Below are 20,806 nucleotides of genomic sequence, written 5' to 3' on the forward strand. Positions count from 1 at the left end.
GTGATATTTTTAGCAGGCTACTTGAAAAAATGCTAGTAAAAATATCAACACAATTGTAACCTGTTTCAACACGACTCTTGTTGTTCATGCTTGGACTTGTCTCAGTTTGATGTTCTTGAATGTAAAGGCCTCAGACGTAGTTTTGCGGAAGTAACCCTCCCGAACGCTAGGTGTCGCTGTAAGCAGGCTCCTCCTCTCTGATGCTGCTTCCGCCGTAGCTTCCTGCAGCAGTCATACTGGTCACAAAGTTCAATGCAGGTAAGTTCCCTTCAAATAAATCGTTTTATTGCATTATGAGGCAGTGTCGCTTTGACAGAGGCCGCAACCTACACTTTAAGTGACGTGCAGTTTTGCTAGCAAAGGTTAGCATATGTTATTGGACCTAAACTTGGACTATAAAAATGATCCTGCTTGTTTAACTGTTGTTTTTTTTTAATGTGCAATTTTCTCTTGCAGTCCGTAATAATGAAGAGCTCCAAGGAAGCCGTGCAGTCAGCAGCTAAAGAGTTTTTACAATTTGTCAACAGAGGCGTGTCTCCATATCACGGTAAATCTGAATACTTAATTTCCACTTATTACGTGTCCTATATAATTGTTTTTGTTACCAAACAAGGATGATACTAAGATTTATTCACTGGTTAATTATAATTGTACATTCGGCCGTGTACTAAAATTAAAATGAAACACGTGGGTGATAGAATAGTTCTTGTATTTATTTTTATTTCATCGTTTGGTTTTTTTCTAGCGAATTTTAGAGGCATTTGAAATGCTTATTTTTTTAAATGTCGGCCACGCGGGGGGTAGAATAGGTCATGTATTTATTTTTATTTAATCGGTTTTTCTTTTTTAGAATAGGTCATGTTTTTATTTTTATTTAATCGTTTTTTAGAATTTTCTAGAATAGGTCATGTATTTTTTCAATCTAATCGTTGGCATTATCGATTGACTTGTGAGCAGGTCAAACTACGTCTTTGAGATTGAGATAAGATTACGATGATCTTTCATTGTCTCTCACCATTGCACTTTGACTCTCGGCACTTTTCACACTCAGAAGTGACAGCGGTAGTGATTATGAGAGTTGCGCAATCACCGTGCAATAATTGCGTCTTCTTCAGTGGTGGAAGAATGCCGGAAGCGTCTGCTGGAGGCGGGATTTGTGGAACTGAAGGAGATGGATAAGTGGGACATCCGGCCATCCAACAAAGTAAGTTGTACTTTGCATGTGCTGGTATGGTCGCGGTCTTCTCTAAAGTGGATTTTCTTTTGCAGTACTTTGTGACCAGGAACTTCTCCAGTGTCATCGCTTTTGCTGTGGGGGGGCGCTACTCGCCCGGGAATGGCTTCTCCATGATTGGAGCCCACACAGACAGCCCATGTCTTCGGGTGAGACGTCAACACACGTGAGATGTTTAAACCCAACGCGGGTGACACGTGTTGGTTTTCAGGTGAAGCCGAGGTCAAAGAAGACAAAGCAAGGCTGCCTTCAAGTCGGCGTGGAATGCTACGGCGGCGGCATCTGGAACACCTGGTTTGACCGTGACCTGACCATTGCGGGCCGTGTCATGGTTAAGGTAATATTCAAGTGACGGGGATTTTTTTTTACATGGATTTATAAAAAGTCACAACCCGCCACGAATGGTCTGGCAGGGAGACGGCAGACTGCTCCACCGCCTGGTGCACGTGCCGCGACCTTTGCTCCGGATCCCTCACCTGGCCATCCACCTGCAGAGGGACATCAACGACTCCTTCGGCCCCAATAAGGAGAACCACCTGTCGGTATCTTGAAAGGATGTCCGTTATGAGAAAATGGTGGGATGCAACTTATCCTAACTGTTTGTCCCTCAGCGTGCCCATTCTGGCCACCGCCGTCCAGGAAGAGCTGGAGACGGGCAGTGCGTCATCTGGTGACGCCGTCAACGCCGCCAGCACGGTGAAAACGGCGACGACGCGAAATATTGAGCGTGCTTCCTGACAACGTCAGAATCTAATTAGAATGTTGGACTGGAATGTCTTCAGGCAGACAAGCATCACCCAGCACTGGTGAAGCTTTTGTGTTCCGAGCTCCAAGTGGAGCCCGAAGCCCTGATGGACTTTGAGCTCTGTCTGGCCGACACTCAACCCGGGGTGAGCCTGGTAATTGCCAGTGAACTTGTGAGTTGTTATGTAATGTTTGTTTCTTTGTTGGCAGGCTTTGGGAGGTGTGTATGAAGAGTTTATTTACTCCCCTCGCCTGGACAACCTCCACAGCTGCTACTGCGCCCTGCAGGTCTGACTCGCTCACATCTAAGCACCTGTTGTCTGGCGGGTCAGGACCCAAAAGTGGCTTGCAGACAGCTAGTAAAAAAAAAAAAAAATCAAAATAATTGAATATATTGTATGCAGAATTTTGTTGGCAAAAATTCTACCGTAATTTTCGGACTGTAAGTCGCACCAGAGTATAAGTCGCACCAGCCATAAAATGCCCAAAAAAGTGAAAAAAAACATATATATATATGTATATAAGTTGCTCCTGAGTATAAGTCGCCCCCCCACCCAAACTATGAAAAAAAACGCGATTTATAGTGCGAAAACTACGGTAATGTCTTTTATTCATATTTTCTGCCATGTCAGTTTTGTTAACATAATAATCACAAAGGGAATGTTTTTGTTGATTTTTTTAAAATGATGAATATTTGAAACCATGACAATTTAGATTATTTACATTATCTGTAAAGGGGGGGGGGAAATCTGTGGAATTTATTATGGTTAATGTCAATTCAGCCCCCCAAAAAGCCGGCAATTGTTTTCAGGATATATGAAGCAAAAAAAATCCCCAAATTTAAAACCGTTGAATAATGTCAACTGTTTTATCTTTTTTTTTTTTTTTTGAAAAGGGAAAATTAGATTTTTATTTTAGAGCCATATTGCTCCGTTTCTGATGTGGTCTACTTTTGTCTCAGGGGCTGATTGAGTCCTGCTCAGGGGACTCGCTAAACCAAGAGCCCAACATCCGCATGGTGACGTTCTTTGACAACGAAGAGGTTTGTGACTGATCTTCCTTCACATTAAACTGTTGTCATCATCTTATATAAATATTCCCAAATTGACTTCATCATTTTATCCCCACCCTCCCCTAAAATTAGACTTGCCTGGAATTTGCGTGTTTGAATCCAGATTATGCTCAAATAATTTTTTTCCACTCTATTCATATCCCCTATTATGATTGAACCTTCAATTCAAAATTGTTCCTTTATTCCGTGGTATAGGTGGGCTCGCAGAGCACTCAGGGGGCGGAGTCCAACCTAACGGAGCTCATCCTCACTCGCCTGGCCTCCTCCTCATCCAATCCCACCGCCTTCCAGCAGGCGGCGCCACGCTCCTTCCTGATTAGCGCCGACATGGCTCATGCTGTGCACCCAAACTACCAGTCAGTTTTACCCAACCAACTAATAAACTGAGTAATTTTTTTTTTTCGATGAATCATATATACGTTTTCTCAGCGAGAAGCATGAGGAGAACCATCGCCCGGCTTTTCACAAGGTACGGCTAAATTTTGTTCTTTTTTTTTTTTTTTCCGACTTTTATTTCCGTTTTTTGTTCTTTCAGGGTCCAGTGATCAAGTTCAACAGCAACCAACGCTACGCCACCACCGCCGTGACCGCCGCCATTGTCCGGGAAGTCGCTAGCCAGGCCGGCGTTCCTCTTCAGGTACCGTTTCCGTCGCGGCGGCTAAATGTCACATTTGTACATTTCCCCCACCTGTGCGAATTGCGGCCCGTGCAGGACGTGCTGGTCCGAAACGACAGCACGTGCGGAAGCACCATCGGCCCCATCCTGGCCGCTCGGCTCGGTGTGCCCGTAGTTGACATGGGCGCTCCCCAGCTGGCCATGCACTCCATCCGGGAGATGTGCTGCACTTCCAGCATATTGCAAAGCACCACCCTCTTTAAGGTAACTCCCATTTTGTGAGGCCACCAGCAAAAGGGACATTTTTATCGATATTCATGTTTTTGTCTGGATTTCCACTTTTTTTTTTTTTTCACGGCAACGACTCGGGATACGTCCGTGACAATGCCCGCTGATGTGTTTTCGTCTTTTCGCAGGCTTTCTTTGAGTTGTTCCCCCGCGTGAGGAGCACAGTGATGGTCGATTAGAAGCAGGAGGATGGGAATAATCAACACGAGGTGGAATCAAATCAGAACCGACTTGTTTGATTATAAACGGGTCCGCTGCACACACCTGTGAATGGTACTTGCAATAAAAGGCATTGAAAGACTCAAGTGCTTGATTTTTGATGAACACAGCCATTCCAATTCACAGTGACATCATTTGGATAGATGCTCACAAATCAACACGCTGGCTTTTCTTTGAGGTGTTGACATTCACCAGAATAGGTGGAAATGTATTTTGTCACAGTTATAATTAGTGCACATTCATACATGAGGCCACCTTAATTAACATTATAATCAGTGGCGTCTTTTCATTTTCAAATGGCGATCGAAAATGTAAGAATGACTTTTTTTTCCCCCAATGTATCACAAAAATGCTTTTCACATTCAGTTTCAGTCTCTGGCAGTTTTTGGCACGAGTGACACAGATGTACCAAAAAAAAAAAGTGGTGGGTTCAATCCTGGTGAAGAGTCCTTGAGCAAGACACTGAAGTATGTTTTTTCCCAAGTGGGCATGGCAGCACCGTTCATAGCATCATCAATTTCTTTTTTCTGTGTCTTCTTTGGGTGTTTTCACCAAGGTTAGCAAATTTGAACTACCGTTTTTCTCCATGTATAATGCGCAAAATGTAACCAATTTATTGTCCTAAAATCTGGGGTGCGCATTATACAAGGGTACCAATTTTTTTTTATCCGGATATGATACGGAGGCCGCCATTACGGATGCGCTTTCTTCTCTGCTGTTAATTTCAAACACGCTCCATACGAACACAATGCTCTCGTATCAGACGTTTGCTCGATCACCTGCTCGTTTGCTGTCACAATGTACCCTACACAAATCCGAAACATTTCCTCGCTATCGAGTTTGCTAGCGCATGCGCAGTGATACTGACCGGCAGAACATCTGGTTGTTCCCAAAGATGATCTTTTTTCTGAAATAATTTTACGTTTACGGACTTAAGCAGGAGTCAAAATTTGGGTGCGTATTATACATGGGTACAGGCTTTTTTCCAGCATCGACATGCCATTTTTAGGGTGCGTATTATACATGGGGGCGCATTATACATGGAAAAAAACGGTAGATCCCCTCTCCCCATGCAAATTTACAATTCTAACAGCAGCCCTATTCGAATAATTCAACCCGTGAGAATAAGGTGAACATGGGAAATGGGGGTTCCTGTGTACACCGTTTTGTTTGGCGCCCCCTTTTGGTGATGCTCCGCAAACTTTTTCTTGCCTTCATCCCAGCAGCACAAGAGAGGCAGGAGCGCTGGCGAGCAGCGGACTTTAGCTTCTTCTCGACAATGGGCAGCTGCTAGACGGGAGGGAACAACAGCAGCAGCGGCAGCAGCAGCAGCGGCTCACTCCCCTCCTCGCTCCAGCGGATCTCGGCTGGACCATGAAGCGTTGTCGGCTGTGGGTGGCCTTGTGCCTCCTCCTCAACGCCTCCTGTCGCTTCACCTCGGCCGCCCGACACGGTAAGAGGAGCTCCGGCGCACACAAATTTACTCCCTGCATTATATTAATCGAACAAAAAATAGCTTAGCTATTGTAAATGGTTTAATCCAAATGGTCAAGTGTTGCAGGGTGTGCAGATGATGCAAATGGTGGCTTGTGGTTTTATGCACAGGGAAGCAACAAGCAAGAAGACATGATTAATAGGACTTTTTGAAAATCTGAAATACTACAAGACGAGAACGTAATGTTATCCCAAACTTCCCCTCCACACTCATAAAAATAATACTTGTGCTCCAAGTGTCATCACCAACATTAGAATGCAGTTACCGTTTTTTTCCATGTATAATGCGCCCCCATGTATAATACGCACCCTAAAAATGGCATGTCGATGCTGGAAAAAAGCCTGTACCCATGTATAATACGCACCCAAATTTTGACTCCTACTTAAGTCCGTGAACGTAAAATGATTTCAGAAAAAAGATCATCTTTGGGAACAAGCGGATGTTATTCTGCCGGTCAGTATCACTGCGCATGCGCTAGCAAACTCGATAGCGAAGAAATGTTTCGGATTTGTGTAGGGTACATTGTGACAGCAAATGAGCAGCAAGCGTCTGATACGAGAGCATTGTGTTCGTATGGAGCGTGTTTGAAGTGAACAGCAGAGAAGAAAGTGCATCTGTAATGGCGGCCTCCGTATCATATCCAGATTAAAAAAAAAAAAAAATAAATAAAAAAAAAATGTTTTTTTGTTTTTTTGTACCCATGTATAATGCGCACCCCAGATTTTAGGACAATAAATTAGTTAAATTTTGCGCATTATACATGGGAAAAAACGGTATGTTGAATTCATCAAAAAACAAAATAGGTATTTTATATCTAAGTAAATTGAATATTATTAGCCACTTAGATACAAAAGTGATTAGTTAGACTCGCAAACTACCGGGAATGGACCTTCCATGACTTTGCATTAACTTGGAGCTTTGATTCAGCTGGAAATAAATTCCTCTCCCATCTTGGAAAGCTGCACATCCACTTGAAGAAGGGATTCATTTGAAAATATATATAAATATTTTTTTAATCACCGCCCACCAGTTGCAGTGATGTTTGTCTCGTGGTATCAATCCCTCACCCGGGATCATTATTGTGGAAATGAGGCACTCAGAAGGCCATTAGCGCACAAATCGATATCGTGTGTGTTCATGGAGGAAGAGAAGTACTCGCCCATGTCTTGCTCTTACACTGTGGTGCCATCACATTGATTACAGCCCAAGTCCAAAGTTCAACTTGTGGCCTCGTCTGGCGGGGGCGCCATCTTGCTTGGAGAGAGACAAAACAACTGCTGAATCAACTGCTGTGGTGGTCCTCTGAGCATCCACAGTCTCTTCTTAATTTCACATTTCACTGCTCATTGTTTTGTGAGCAAATGCCGAAGCCCTTCTGCTCTTCAGAGGCCCGATTAGATTGGGTCGTCTAGTCGCTCTGATGTCTCGGTTTCGTCATTAACGAATCGATTGGCTTGGGAGGAAAATGATATTTTGCCAATCGGCTGCTTCCTCGCCCCCTCCTCAATTAGACATTAGACGCAGGATCAATTATGGAAGATTAATGAAGGTGTGAATAATGAGAACAGAGTGAGTGGCCTCACATCTGCTGGTGTTTGCCACCTGGCAAGATCCGGAAAGGTCAAATGGAACATAGACGTGCATATATTTGTGTCTCATTATAAATTCTATTTATGCAGCACGACCCTCGTTTTTTGATCTGGACTCAATTCTGTTTGCAGGTTGCTTATTTGAGAAGAGGCTTTGCCCCACAGATCAGCTGTGCACTGACGGTGAGTTTGCACGTCCTCCATCTTAAATGACGCTTTTCCGACCTACCGCTTCTTTCTCGTCCTAATCGTTTACGATATGCTTTTCTCAAACATAACGACGTGCCAACTTAGCGTAAAACCTCGCCGGCACCAAAATGAGGCGGATTGTAAAATTCAATAGAGCATACGCAAAGAATCCGAGTGGGTGGAAGCGCAACGCCGACAACCGTCAGCGGCCATGCGCCAATTGCGGCCGGCGGAAGTTGTTACTATGGTGACGGTGACATCACCTGCCTGACAACTGTGTGCCTTTCTTGCCCGCGTTTGTTTTGATCAGCGATAGAGGGAGCAGAGATGCGATGAGTCATCAAGTCATGTCACCACTGCGGTGAATGATGATGTGACGTGGGAAAGTGCAGCCGAAGTGGATAGTTGTGAATGATATTATTTTACCATGACATTTTATTCTGGTTGTCGGGAAAATATGCAATCAATATTGATGCAATATCATTTTTGGTTTTTTAAGCCATTCATTCCAGTTTGCACAACATTCAGGATTTTCATGTATTTTTAATTTTTTTTTTCATGCAGAAGCGCTTTGAGATATGAGTGAGCTGTTTCAAGATACGAGTCTTTCATTCAGATTTTTTTTTTTTTGCTTCAATTTATTTTTATTTATATATTATGTATTTATATAATATTTATATACGTATTTTTTTCAATTTAAATCAATAATAATATAATAATAATAAATAATATGAATACATTTAAATATATAATAATAGATGCAACAACAACACGTAAAATACAAATCTCACTTTCCGTTTCTTGGCAATTATATCCCCTGCCATCTGTCGTATGCAGATGGTTTGTTCGGACAGTGCTGGGCTCCCCACCACGATCCGGTCCAGTACCTGGTCTCCGTACCCGCTCTGCATAAGCTGCAGGAGGTTCTTAAAGACCTGATGTCACAAGGCATGACCTGGTGGGATGACGTTACCCAGGCGACAATCGGGCGAGAGTTGAGCCAAATCCCCTCCGTGAGGTCCTCACGGCTTCACCAGCGCAGACAGTAAGAAACCTGCCCATCAAGAACCCAGAGATGTTTTGAGTCCATCTTTTCCTTTCTGTCTTTCCAGGTTGCTCGGTCAGCGGAGGGTTCCGAGACCCGAGGAGGAGGATGACCCTCAAATGATGCAAGAGTACCTAGATTACCTGACACTTGACCCCTCCTCGTCCTCCATGCACGGGCAGATGCCCCTGCTGGATTCGTACATTTACCAACAGGTAGAGAAATGTGGAAAGCAATTTGTAAAGGTGCCACCTAAATAAATGTTATTATTCTCCTCAGGATGAGGCTGAACGTTCCCTCAACTCCCTGGAAGATCATCCAACTTCTCCGTTCCAACGCTACTCACCTCCCCGCTCCAGAGGAAAGTCTCTGGATAGAGATGAGCAACTTCTCCAGAACTTGGTGTCCTATTACCTCGCCTCTCCACCCTCCTCCGCTGTCCAGGCTGCTTCCCGCCACAGGGGGGCGCCTGCAAACTCCTTAGCATTAGCATCCTCCTTCCCGGGGCTGGATTTCCCGCCCGACTATGACCAAGATTACGTTTCTCAAATTGGAGGTCTCAACCGGGAGCCGCAGAGCAAGATGGTGCCCAAGTATGACCCTTTGGCGGGATTAGATGGTGAGAAAAGTCCAATAAAGAATTCAAAAAATTGTCTTAGTCGGAAAGTAAAAAATTGCCAGAATCTCCAGATTAGATTGTTGAATTATTATTATTTTATTTTTTTGCAGCTCGCTCTGTTCAGCGTCTGGAGAAGCTGCTGAACCGCTACGGGCTGGACGTCCAAGATTTGTCCCCCGAGCAGAGAGACAAACTGCCGGGTCTGCTCAAGCAGCTTCAGATGGAGAGCTCCTTCGGCCACAAAGCAGCCAAAGGTCTCATGATGGATGGACATATTGAGACGCGTTCACATTTGCAAAGTCAAATCCACGCAAGTAATTATCGCTAATCTTGTCATGTGTCCTTTTTTCCAGAAAATGATGGAAACAATATCGGCACAGGGAAGAAGGTGAGCACGTCGTTTACGCAACTTTGCCTTTCGGCTTTTTGCGGCCATTTTTCCACCACACGCAGACATTGTTTGTAATTTTATTTTTTTCATTGTAAAAGTGACAGTTGTATATTTTAATCATCAGATTAAGGAGTACAAAATGGCTGCCCCTGATGTTCTTCCAATTGTGAAGTCCTCCAAACCGATGGAGGTCCAACAGGATACCCGCGTTGCAGTGGCGGCCAAACCGGGAAAGAACAAACCGGAAGCGTAAAACCACATTGACACCAACCAAACACTTAAAGGTTGATTTTTTTTTTTTTTTTTTTCTTAAACAAATGTTCTGCTCCATCCTTTTCCCAGTGCCTTAAATCCAGTGATCACCTACGGGAGCAACCCAAACGTGAAGAACCTGTCGGAGAAAGAAGGTTCATATTACGTCACATTGACATATTCATAAGTCCAAAAGTTTTTGTAAGTTTGCACTTGGTCATTTGCAGATAAGAGCGTCCTGCAGCCTGAAACAAGCCAGAAGATTCTGCAGAACACCGACGGCCAGGTGACAGCAACAAGCATGCTCGTAGATATCTGGTTAGCATGTCTGCCTCACAGTCAAGAGATCTGGGTTCAAATCCCTCTTTTCTCCAGCTCAATTGGAAACTCCAGTCTACCCATTGTGAGCGAGAGAAGTTCTTGAAAGTTCTTCTCTGTGCTTTTTCCCTAGCAAGTGAAGACTCATGGCAAAGTGTTGCCCCTGGCGACGCGTGTCCAACCCGGGTCTCGCTGGCTTTCCTCCACCCTGGTGGCGTTCGCCTGCATCGGCGGCATCCTGGCGGCGGCCTTAAGCGTCACCTGCCTGCGTCGCCACGCCCAGCGACTGGCGGCGAAGAAGCTGGGCCTCGGGGCTGAGGGCGGAAGCTTCAGCCACCAGGAGTATCAGGTGGGGAAGCCCCGAAAAAAGGTATTTTGGGTTGGATTTGAGTCGCCCAATAAATGTTTGCGACATGCAATAAGACTTAAACTGGCTCACCAGGACCTGTGTCGCCAGCATATGGCGTCCAAAGGTGCCTTCGGACGTTTGGAAGCCGCCGCCATGGGCGCCGTGGCGGGGCCGAGCGGCGGCGGTCGAGGGGCGGGAGCCGTCGGAGGCGCCGACTCAAGAGTGAGCAGCGTGTCGTCCCAGTTCAGCGACGGAGCCCAGCCCAGTCCCAGCTCCCACAGCAGCACGCCCTCCTGGTGCGAGGAACCCGCCCAGGCCAACATGGACATCTCCACCGGTCACATGATTCTGGTACGCTTCCGAACTTGACTCAACCAAGTGAAAGGGAGTCATCGATTTGATTTTTCAAAAGGCATACATGGAAGACCACCTGAGGAACAAAGACCGTCTGTTGAAGGAGTGGGAGGCTTTGTGTTCCTACCAGGCGGATCCCAGCAGCGTTGCTGTGGCGCAGAGCAAGACCAACATTAAGAAGAACCGCTTCAGCCACTCGCTGCCCTGTGAGGCCTCGCCGGCGTTTTCGGCGGCCGTTTTCATGGGAGCGATCATAAATGCTTCGTATGTTGGCTCTCCTAGACGATCATGCCAGGGTGAAGCTGAAACCGGAGATCAACCCTTCTCGCTCCGACTACATCAACGCCAGCACCATCGTAAGTAGCTACTTTGAGAACTTGAGTCCGAATAGAACACAACATCGTGAAATTTCAAATAAACCAAACATTTTGCAATCGGTGAATATTATTGTTGTTGTTGGTTTCCATGGAAACTTAGCCAACGTCCTCGCTCCCTTTAGATTGATCATGACCCTCGGATGCCGGCCTATATCGCCACCCAGGGCCCTCTGTCCCATACCATCTCGGACTTCTGGCAGGTGAGAAGATCCGTGTCAAAAGCAACAAAGCAATTATGGCAAAGTCAGAAGTAAAAAAAAAAAAGAAAGTAAATAATAATAAATACAAAAATAAATAAATAAATAAATAAATAAATAAATAAATAAATAAATAAATAAATAAATAAATAAATAAATAAATAAATAAATAAATAAATAAATAAATAAATAAATAAATAAATAAATAAATAAATAAATAAATATGTCTGTCTTCTGGTGTAGTGTTAAAAAAATATCCAAAAAATAAATACCGTGTGCAGATGGTGTGGGAGACGGGCTGCACGGTGATCGTCATGATGACAGCTCTGGTGGAGGAGGGAGAGAAACAATGTGACCGCTACTGGCCGGACGAAGGCTCCTCGCTCTACCATATCTATGAGGTGTGCAAAAGTAGTCATCTGTAGAAGTACAGTCATGGATTATTTGGATTTAGTTACGCCTTACTATTTCAAGGTCAACCTGGTGTCCGAGCACATCTGGTGCAACGACTTCCTGGTGCGAAGCTTCTACCTGAAGAACGTTCAGACGCAGGAGACCCGAACCCTGACTCAGTTCCATTTCCTTAGCTGGCCGGCTCATGGAATTCCTGCCTCCACGCGCCCTCTACTGGACTTTCGCAGGTATAACCTCAGTATCATCGTAATAAATGAATAAATGAACGAATAAATAAATAAATAAATAAATAAATAAATAAATAAATAAATAAATAAATAAATAAATAAATAAATAAATAAATAAATAAATAAATAAATAAATAAATAAATAAATAAATGGATGGATGGATGGATGGATGGATGGATGGATGGATGGATGGATGGATGGATGGATGGATGGATGAATAAATGAATGAATGAATGAATGAATGAATGAATGAATGAATGAATGAATGAATGAATGAAATATAAAAATAATAATAATAAATGAATAAATGAATAAATGAATAAATGAATAAATGAATAAATGAATAAATGAATAAATGAATAAATCCAAAGTGTAAGACCTTTTCCTTCTTTTTTCTCCTCAGGAAGGTCAACAAATGCTACCGGGGACGCTCGTGCCCGATCATCATCCACTGCAGGTTTGATATGATTCAAACCAAATAGTGATGGAAAAATAACTTTTATTTATTAATTGAACATACACAAAGCTATATGGTGCTAACTGATGGGTTCCTTCATTTGTCTTTGTCACCATAGCAACGGAACAGGCCGGACTGGTACTTACATCCTGATCGACATGGTTTTAAATCGCATGGCTAAAGGTGAGCTTTGAATTTAAAATTGTTTGTTTGTACTCATCAAACATGTCAAGAGCAAGATTACTTCTTTTTTTTTTTCTGTAGGCGTGAAGGAAATTGACATCGCTGCGACGCTGGAGCACATTCGTGACCAGAGGCCTGGGATGGTTCGTACTAAGGTGAGCTTTTGTCTACAAATAAAGCCAGATGACAGAATTTGAAGATGTTACCTGTTCTTATTTGATGCTATAGGAATATTTTCACAATTACCGCAATATATCGAAAGTCATCAGCCGACTTTGTGTTCTCAGGACCAATTTGAATTTGCCCTGACTGCCGTAGCCGAGGAAGTGAACGCCATCCTTAAAGTTCTGCCTCAGTAAAGCGACACCAGACTTCTGTGTGACCTCCTTTTCGCTCTTGACTACCTTTTGCCTTGAAATTAACAGTGATGTTACACCATCAAAAATAATCAATGGAACCTTTCGGATGGATTTGGACAGGTGCACAGCTATAACTAACATTTAAATATTGCGTAAGGAATCTCATTAAAAACGACCTTTACATTTTCAGATGCGATTTACTCGTGTCGACTTTTTAGAATGACACCACAAGTTAAAATTCAGGTGTCACCTGTACCTGCACAAATCCAACCTGAAGGTGGTGTGACGATTTTCTCGTGGGAGCCTTTCAGCTTGTTCTCGTATGGTTGGAAATTTTGCTGTTTCATACATCAAGTTTATGTCTCAGGAAGTTGGACACAGAGATGTTTGGGAAAAATTGAACACCATTGTACGGTTTACTAATATTGGTCAAATATAATATATTGGTCTGTGATTATTGTCATCCTGCTGGAAGTAGACTTGCCATCTATGATACCTTCAGAAAACGTGTTCGTGTCCGTGTACCATTGAACTGGTTGTATTGTCGTATACCTCACGCATTTTAGAAAATGGAAAAAAAAGAAATTCTATTCTATGAGGAAATTATTTTCTAATTGTGAAATTATAAATAAATATTTTCGTGTGTAAGTGCTGCAATATGTTTGCTTGTCTTTGTTTGTGCTTCAAGAATGCACAATAGGCTTTTCTTGGCCTGTATACATTGTGACCAAAATCAATTTTTTTTTTTATCATAAATTGAAGGAATTTAAGAGACTTCTATTAACATTTTATTTAGAAAGACTTTCTCACCAAAAGAATAATGAAGGTGACTTTTTTTTACATTTACATTCAAATTGCAATTTTGTCTCATGGTGACGTCATATAAAAGGACAACTTGGCCAAGTGGGAAGGAAGATGATCATCAATGAAAACATAATTTTAAAATAAAAATTTGATTTACTTTAAGTAAAATATTAAACGTTTTTTTTCCCTGGGAAAAACGCACAGACAGCCAGGCCATGAAAGCGGAACTATAAACGACTGTCTTGTTTCACGCCGGTGTTTTTACGCATCGCAACCGTAGACAAAACAGAGGCGCTCCTGGAGCGTCAGCTAATATTTGTTTTTTTAAACTTTTTAAAAATATATTTGTTTCTTATAAGCCGCTGTAGCCAAAAGTGACTGAGCTACTTTTATTGATGTGATAGAAAATTGCTGCAGTAGTAGAAAAATAGCTAGCAGCACATATGTCATTTTAAATGTGCAATGTTTTTGTTTTCTAAATGGACATTTTTCGTGTGAGATGACGTTACTTTTGCCTGCCCGGAACTGTAAGTACGCCTATTGCTATTTTCAAACTAGAATGTTTTGTTTCACAAATGAGATGAGATGACATGGCTCGTTTACAGAAGCTGCCACCGTGCAATCACCTGAGAGCCAGCACGACATTTTCGCAAGGTTAGTACCGTTTTTTTTCATTTATAATGCGCCCCCATGTATAATACGCACCCTAAAAATGGCATGTCGATGCTGCAAAAAAGCCTGTACCCATGTATAATACGCACCCAAATTTTGACTCCTACTTAAGTCCGTAAACGTAAAATTATTTCAGAAAAAAGATCATCTATGGGAACAAGCGGATGTTATTCTGTCGGTCAGTATCGCTGCGCATGCGCTAGCAAACTCGATAGCGAAGAAATGTTTCGGATTTGTGTAGGGTACATTGTGACAGCAAACGAGCAGGTGATCGAGCAAGCGTCTGATATGAGAGCATTGTGTTCGTACGGAGCGTGTTTGAAGTGAACAGGAGAGAAGAAAGCGCATCTGTAATGGCGGCCTCCGTATCATATCCGGATAAAAAAAAAATAAAAAATTGTACCCATGTATAATGCGCACCCCAGATTTTAGGACAATAAATTTGTTAAATTTTGCGCATTATACATGGAAAAAACAGTAAATAATTTGGAAAAGAAGAATAAAAAAAAAAGCAGATTAAACAGCCGATTCCAATGTGATTTTATGGGTTAGTTCCTCATTCCATTAAAGAAATGCTAACGTTTATAAACCCACTAGGCTCTAATCAAGATGGAAACCATCGAAGCCTCCAGCGATGTTCTCCTTCAGCATCCGTGGCTTCCCATTGCCATTGATGGTTGCAACCTGCTCGTCAAGAGCTGCTTTGCAGAGACGACGTACCGCATCCTGCTAACTGACATGCGCAGCGTTTGGCAGGAGACCATGCAGTCGGCAGCCATCCAGAGCCGCGCTCAGGTGCGCACATTCTGAAAAACGTTAAACGAATACAAAACGAGGAGTTATAAATTCACGATACCGTGAAACTATTTTTGCCTTCTTCTAAACTTGCGCTTGTTTGCCAATTGGTCGTGCCAGGAGCTGAACAAGCGTTTGCAAGCCCCCGTCAAAGCCTTTTTCTCGCACCTGTGCGAGGTGGTGCGGCCCTGTCTGTCCGGCGAGAGCCAAGTTGGCATCACCGTGATGCGGCCTGAAGGAGGCGACTTGTGCTTGAGGCTGAAGAGCAAGCTAGCGGAGCTGCCGTTCTACTGGGAGTTTCGCTGCACCCCCGCTCCAGTCGCTGTGGTACCTTTGGCTTTTGATTGAATTTCGTGAGGGGGTTGAAGGGCTTATGCGATGGAATATGAGTGGAGTTCTTTATCTGCTAGGTATGTCTTCATCTGGTGCAGCCCCTGTTGTCCATGAGCCACGTGCTGGAACAGCAGGTGGAAGAGCTGGAAGAGTTGCTGGTCACGAAGGATGCCGAGATCCAAGACTACAAGGAGAATGGAGCCACACTCAGCAGAGGTACAACTTTGTGGGGGGAAGTTGGGGCAAACAATCCTGGTAAAACAGGATATACCGTTTTTTTCCATGTATAATGCGCCCCCATGTATAATACGCACCCTAAAAATGGCATGTCGATGCTGGAAAAAAGCCTGTACCCATGTATAATACGCACCCAAATTTTGACTCCTACTTAAGTCCGTGAACGTAAAATTATTTCAGAAAACAGATCATCTTTGGGAACAACCGGATGTTATTCTGCCGGTCAGGTTCACTAGCATACTCAATAGCGAAGAAATGTTTCGGATTTGTGTAGGGTACATTGTGACAGCAAACGAGCAGGTGATCGAGCAAGCCTTGTCTGATACGAGAGCATTGTGTTCGTATGGAGCGTGTTTGAAGTGAACAGCAGAGAAGAAAGCGCATCTGTAATGGCGGCCTCCGTATCATATCCAGATTTAAAAATAAATAAATAAATAAAAAAGAATATATATTTTTTTGTACCCATGTATAATGCGCACCCCAGATTTTAGGACAATAAATTAGTTACATTTTGCGCATTATACATGGAAAAAAACGGTATATATATTTAAAAACCTGAAAAATAAATAGCAACAAATATGCAAGTCTGCAAGTGCCGAAACGCTCAACTGTAGTTTGAAGTTGTCATACCACTATTAACCACTAGATGGCAGACATAGCTTGATTGATTACTTTGCCCTGTACTGCAAGCAAAGCCTTTGCATTGGGGAAAAAGAAATTATAAAATATTTGCTTGGTTGTCTTTGAGTAATTATGGAAAACTTAATGCTAGCTAACATCAGCTAGAAGAGATGCTATCCATTTCAGTCCGACCACCTTTAACGCCGAGCGTTTCTTCTTGTGTGCAGCGCGTCTGCAGACAGACATTTTCGAGCGGCACTCCTACAAAGTCGGTTTCCTGGCAAAGGTGAGAGGCCAGCACGCGTCACAGTCCCGCCATGTTTCATCTTCTTCGCACTCGCGTCGCAAAGCGGAGGAGAAAACCTTGCGCTGTCTCTTGGCCTCAAATCTGTAGCAGCTCTGTGTTTGCTCAATGGAGGTGTGGAATTTCTTGTCTCTGCCTTTGTTGACCTCGGACTCTTCGTGTACGTGTGCGCGTATGAACTAACATTTCATATCGACTTGAGGAATGTCCAAGGTGTGGCAGGCTGACTATTTTTTTATGGCAAGTTTATTTCAGGCCACGGGCTGTCTTTTGGTCCACTTCAATGATAATGCACAAAAAAAAAATGGTTTGTTCCAAATGTTGCCTTTGGACAGATTGAAAACAAGCAACACTGCGATAATGGAAAATTACATCTGGTGGTAGACAAATGCACGCGGTGCTACGTTTGCTATTTTTCCTTCAAGCCTCGGTGGCTAAACACCACAGAAGAAGGCGCAGACAAAGACTTGGTCTTTGGACTCTGGTGGCAAATTCCACCGGGCAGTGACAAGGCCGCCTTCAGAGCCAAGCGAAATCGAAAGGTTGTTCGAAAATGTTGCATTAAAGAGACAAACCACACGCTAGATTTAGCTCCGTGCCTGAGTGTGTGCAAGGATGGGTGTTTATTTGCAATATTTATCAAGGCCTACACGCTTGTGTGTTTTTCTTTCTTCCCTTCCGGCATTATTCTCGGTTACCATAGTAACGGGCATCATCTAACGCGGTCGGTGACCGTTAATGAATCACCTGTGACTCGCCTATGCTTCATCTCAACTTTCATGAGGAGGTTGAAGGGGGACCGCGGTGCCGGTTCCATCCTGTTCAGGTCCACGTTGACTCTGTCTGAATGAGCCCGCCTCGCCCCCCTCCCCCTTGTCCTTATCAGCTTCTTGGAGGGCTTCCATGTGACCCATGGTGATTTGAAGTGACTTTTCTTCACTGTGTGTCAATCAGAACAAGAAAGCTCATCAGCTATCTCCAAAAGCCAAGGCCAGCATCCTTTTGAAGGATGATGACATCCACATACTGTTCAAAATGCGTTCCCAGTTTGAAATTCTCCTTCAAATGCAGGCCACAAAATTCTTTGTGGGGCTTCTTTTTCCTGTTTGGTGGACGAAATACCTCTGCTATTCTCGGTGGCTTCCCATATGCCAAGATTCTTTGCGCGCCGCTGCACAGTGCTGGAAAAGGATTCGAATGGGGCAAGCGCAAAGTTCCGGGCCTTTCCTCATTTCTACGTCTGAACTGATAAAAATGCACGGATGAGTCACTCTTAGGCGCTCGGTGTTTTGAACATAATAAAAGGCTGACGACAATAGATTCAACGTGGCCGTTCAATTTGAGCTCCAAGCCAATCCTTAACTTTTTAGCTCCGGAGATTCCGGGCTCGTCCGAGTCAAGTTGTGGAACGATAAAGCGGAGAGAGAGTCTAAAGGTCCATATTCACCTGCCGTCAGCGAGATGGTAATCTTGAGTGTCGTCTGCGTAGTCATGGTAGGACAGATTATCGCTGCCTATTAACTGATCAAAGGGCGACATGGCTGAGTAAAAAGGGGACCGGGATTGACCCGTGTGGGATCCCACATGCCACTACCATTTGGTTTCCGTTTTAAGCACGATACTTCCTGTCCTCAAGATAGCTTTTGAACAGGAGATGCATACCTAGTCCATTTGTACATTTCAACTTCCTGCGGGTGATCGATCCGCCTCCGCCCAACTTGGTGGCCGGTCTACAAATTGTCGACAAGATGATTTTTTTTGTCTTTGTCAAATGTGCTCATTAGTTCAGGGATGAGGCAGCGAGCCATAAATGACTTTTTGATTCGGGGCGGGAAGTTGAGGTCACATAGTGTGGAAAAGAGTAAACACGAGGTCGTCAACAGAGACGAGACAAAGTGAGTGAGTGTGAGACTCGCTGGCACCAGCAAAACCACCGCTGACCCCCCCCACCCCTCCTCGCAGCCCCCCTTAAGAAAACAACAGCTTCTAAAATCAGAGCTGCTAACTTGCTAATAATAGCCAAACGTCAACAGGCTCGAGCCTTCCTCACCTCACCTTCCCCACCACAGGAGGCAGGATTTAGGGGCGTGGCTACCAGGTGAGCTGCTGAGGACTTTGTCCTTTCACCGGAAGAGAAAAGAGCTGAACAGATCAATCGTCAAAACGGAAATGTCATTGACCCGGACCTGGACCATAGTCTAAGCCAGGGTGCGATCATCCTCAAGCAAGCATCATATGTTCAGAACAAATGGAGCCCAGCGTCTCAGATCATCTAAAAGGGGCTGAAGGACAGGTCGGCTAGTGAGGGGAGGGGGCGCTGTGAATAAAAATACAGTATAAGGTTGGCTTTCTGCTTGCAACCCCCTACCCCCCCCCTTCCATCCTTTCAGCACATTGGTTCCTCTGTGCCCAAAGCAGAACCAAGTCCCCCGGTCCCCATGTATTTAAACAAACAAATCACAAAAATAAATCAATGCGAAACCTCCAAGCCTGACCAGAGTGTGCTGAGGAGCCCCCTTGGCCCTGAAAGCGAGCAGAAGACCACCAATTCCACCTGGTCAATATTTGAGGAGCTAATTTGGAGAGTGTGTGCGATCCATCGAAGGACTTGGAGACTGGAGTGCTTTTCTGTCTTCTGCTAGCAGCTTTGATCAGATCCCATTTTCAGTGCAATGAAAACAATGATTATTATTATTTATTTTTTTTTCTTTTCACCGGTTGGCATCGGCGGCACTTCAATGACTGGTCATCTCTCCTCATTAGACTCTTGCTGTGGTTTGTTCTGACGATCACGGCGTGAAGAACTTCGGAGATGACCTCCGAGAGCTTTACACCGCCATCGTCGCACACGGAAGCAAACGCAAACTGTCGGAGCAGGACCAGTTGGTTGCAGCAGATGCGGATCCCGCAACTTCCTCAGGTTTGGGCTGGAACTCCTTGAAGTTAGCAGAACTTTGTTTAATCCTTTGAGCCATTTGTCCTCCTCACTTCCTTTTGGAATTTTTTTGGGGTATTAAAAACATCATTTGAAGTTAGTTGAATCCATTGATGTTCAAGCTGAAAGGTTTGTCAAATTTGGCAAGAACATTTGCGTGTTTGGGCCTCGGCATCATGCAGGCGTTGAAGCGTGTGCTGAAGGAGGAGAAGCTGACGACAAGCAGGACCGGAGCAGCCCAGTGGCGGAAGCAAGAGACCACATCGTCCACACAGCCCCTGCACAGCAGGTATGGCGGTCAAGCCGTGTCCACACAAACACACGTTTAACAACAAATGTTTTTTTCTTGTACGTATACACACTGGTGGAACTAGAGGGGGAGCCCCCCAGTTTTGTTGTAGTTTCCATTTTTTTTTCTCCGATTTTATTTCGTTCTTTCGCAGACACCCTTGGCCCCCCCCCAAGTACAACAAAAAAAAAAATCTTAGCTCCGCCAATGTATGTTGACTTCGATTTTTTTTTCTTACTAGAGATGCAAGTAGAAAGTTTTTGCAATGACTCCTAATCCGCCCTAGTTTTTTTTTCTCGCACATTAAGTTTAAATGTAAATCGTATATTACCGATATACATATGTTAACAATAAAAAAAAAATGAAAGGGGCAGTTAATCGAATCAGATCAGAATTTTTGAACGCACACATTTCGATGTTCCACAGCTCATCACCTGCGGCCGTGCTGAGCGAACGTCTTCCAAAGCAAAGAAGAAGAAAGTGGTGGGCTTGTTCCGATGAGCGCCGTTTTCAATCAATTATTTTTAAATCGCTTTTAATCTTTTAGAATCAATGGCAATGATTTTATCGCGGGAGGTCGGCTTTTTAATCTGAGATTTCGTATTTTAACTAAATAAATTAATTACTTTTCTATTTCATCTAATCAACTGCGCAATAAGTCATTTTCACATTAGCCTTTCATTTTCACATTAGCCTTTCCTAACTGACCCTGCCCTTGGTGTTTCTTTGTTCTTCTTATTTCCCCCCCCCCCCCACACACACACATGTAAAGCGACTTTGGGTACCTAGAAAAGCGCTATATAAATCCCAGTTATTATTATTATTAT

The 20,806-nt window shown here is 43.8% G+C and overlaps 3 protein-coding genes across 6 annotated transcripts; all 3 read left to right on the top strand.

The window, feature by feature from the left end:
- The first annotated feature begins 108 nt into the window (after window positions 1-108).
- dnpep (aspartyl aminopeptidase) lies at window positions 109-4,255 on the top strand. Of its 2 annotated transcripts, none has more exons than XM_061303529.1 (15): window positions 109-258; window positions 457-547; window positions 1,116-1,204; window positions 1,270-1,383; window positions 1,446-1,571; window positions 1,648-1,772; window positions 1,846-1,930; window positions 2,017-2,124; window positions 2,189-2,266; window positions 2,940-3,020; window positions 3,246-3,406; window positions 3,480-3,519; window positions 3,586-3,687; window positions 3,763-3,930; window positions 4,083-4,255. In XM_061303529.1, the coding sequence occupies exons 1-15, from the start codon at window positions 253-255 to the stop codon at window positions 4,131-4,133; spliced, it is 1,425 nt and encodes a 474-aa protein (XP_061159513.1). In that variant the 5' UTR covers window positions 109-252; the 3' UTR covers window positions 4,134-4,255. The 2 variants fall into 2 exon arrangements, with proteins under 2 accessions (XP_061159513.1, XP_061159521.1); XM_061303537.1 differs by having other exon boundaries at window positions 223-362.
- A 1,114-nt stretch (window positions 4,256-5,369) lies between these two features.
- ptprnb (protein tyrosine phosphatase receptor type Nb) lies at window positions 5,370-13,646 on the top strand. 3 transcript variants are annotated; one of them, XM_061272969.1, is made up of 21 exons: window positions 5,370-5,626; window positions 7,390-7,440; window positions 8,284-8,491; window positions 8,559-8,706; window positions 8,771-9,110; window positions 9,221-9,364; window positions 9,464-9,498; window positions 9,626-9,750; window positions 9,844-9,908; window positions 9,981-10,039; window positions 10,205-10,441; window positions 10,514-10,771; window positions 10,833-10,980; window positions 11,057-11,130; window positions 11,274-11,351; window positions 11,630-11,749; window positions 11,823-11,989; window positions 12,394-12,447; window positions 12,566-12,630; window positions 12,712-12,785; window positions 12,918-13,646. In XM_061272969.1, the coding sequence occupies exons 1-21, from the start codon at window positions 5,548-5,550 to the stop codon at window positions 12,987-12,989; spliced, it is 2,601 nt and encodes an 866-aa protein (XP_061128953.1). In that variant the 5' UTR covers window positions 5,370-5,547; the 3' UTR covers window positions 12,990-13,646. The 3 variants fall into 3 exon arrangements, with proteins under 3 accessions (XP_061128953.1, XP_061128955.1, XP_061128954.1); XM_061272971.1 differs by having other exon boundaries at window positions 10,205-10,420; window positions 10,529-10,771; XM_061272970.1 differs by having other exon boundaries at window positions 5,371-5,626; window positions 10,205-10,420.
- A 411-nt stretch (window positions 13,647-14,057) lies between these two features.
- On the top strand, window positions 14,058-20,622 carry nhej1 (nonhomologous end-joining factor 1). The gene is made up of 9 exons (XM_061272843.1): window positions 14,058-14,320; window positions 14,399-14,447; window positions 15,063-15,260; window positions 15,381-15,587; window positions 15,671-15,809; window positions 16,679-16,737; window positions 19,519-19,675; window positions 19,873-19,979; window positions 20,406-20,622. The coding sequence occupies exons 3-9, from the start codon at window positions 15,075-15,077 to the stop codon at window positions 20,478-20,480; spliced, it is 930 nt and encodes a 309-aa protein (XP_061128827.1). The 5' UTR covers window positions 14,058-14,320; window positions 14,399-14,447; window positions 15,063-15,074; the 3' UTR covers window positions 20,481-20,622.
- The last annotated feature ends 184 nt before the right edge of the window (window positions 20,623-20,806 follow it).

This window comes from Syngnathus typhle, linkage group LG2, assembly GCF_033458585.1.
Source record: "Syngnathus typhle isolate RoL2023-S1 ecotype Sweden linkage group LG2, RoL_Styp_1.0, whole genome shotgun sequence".
Lineage (NCBI taxonomy): Eukaryota > Metazoa > Chordata > Actinopteri > Syngnathiformes > Syngnathidae > Syngnathus > Syngnathus typhle.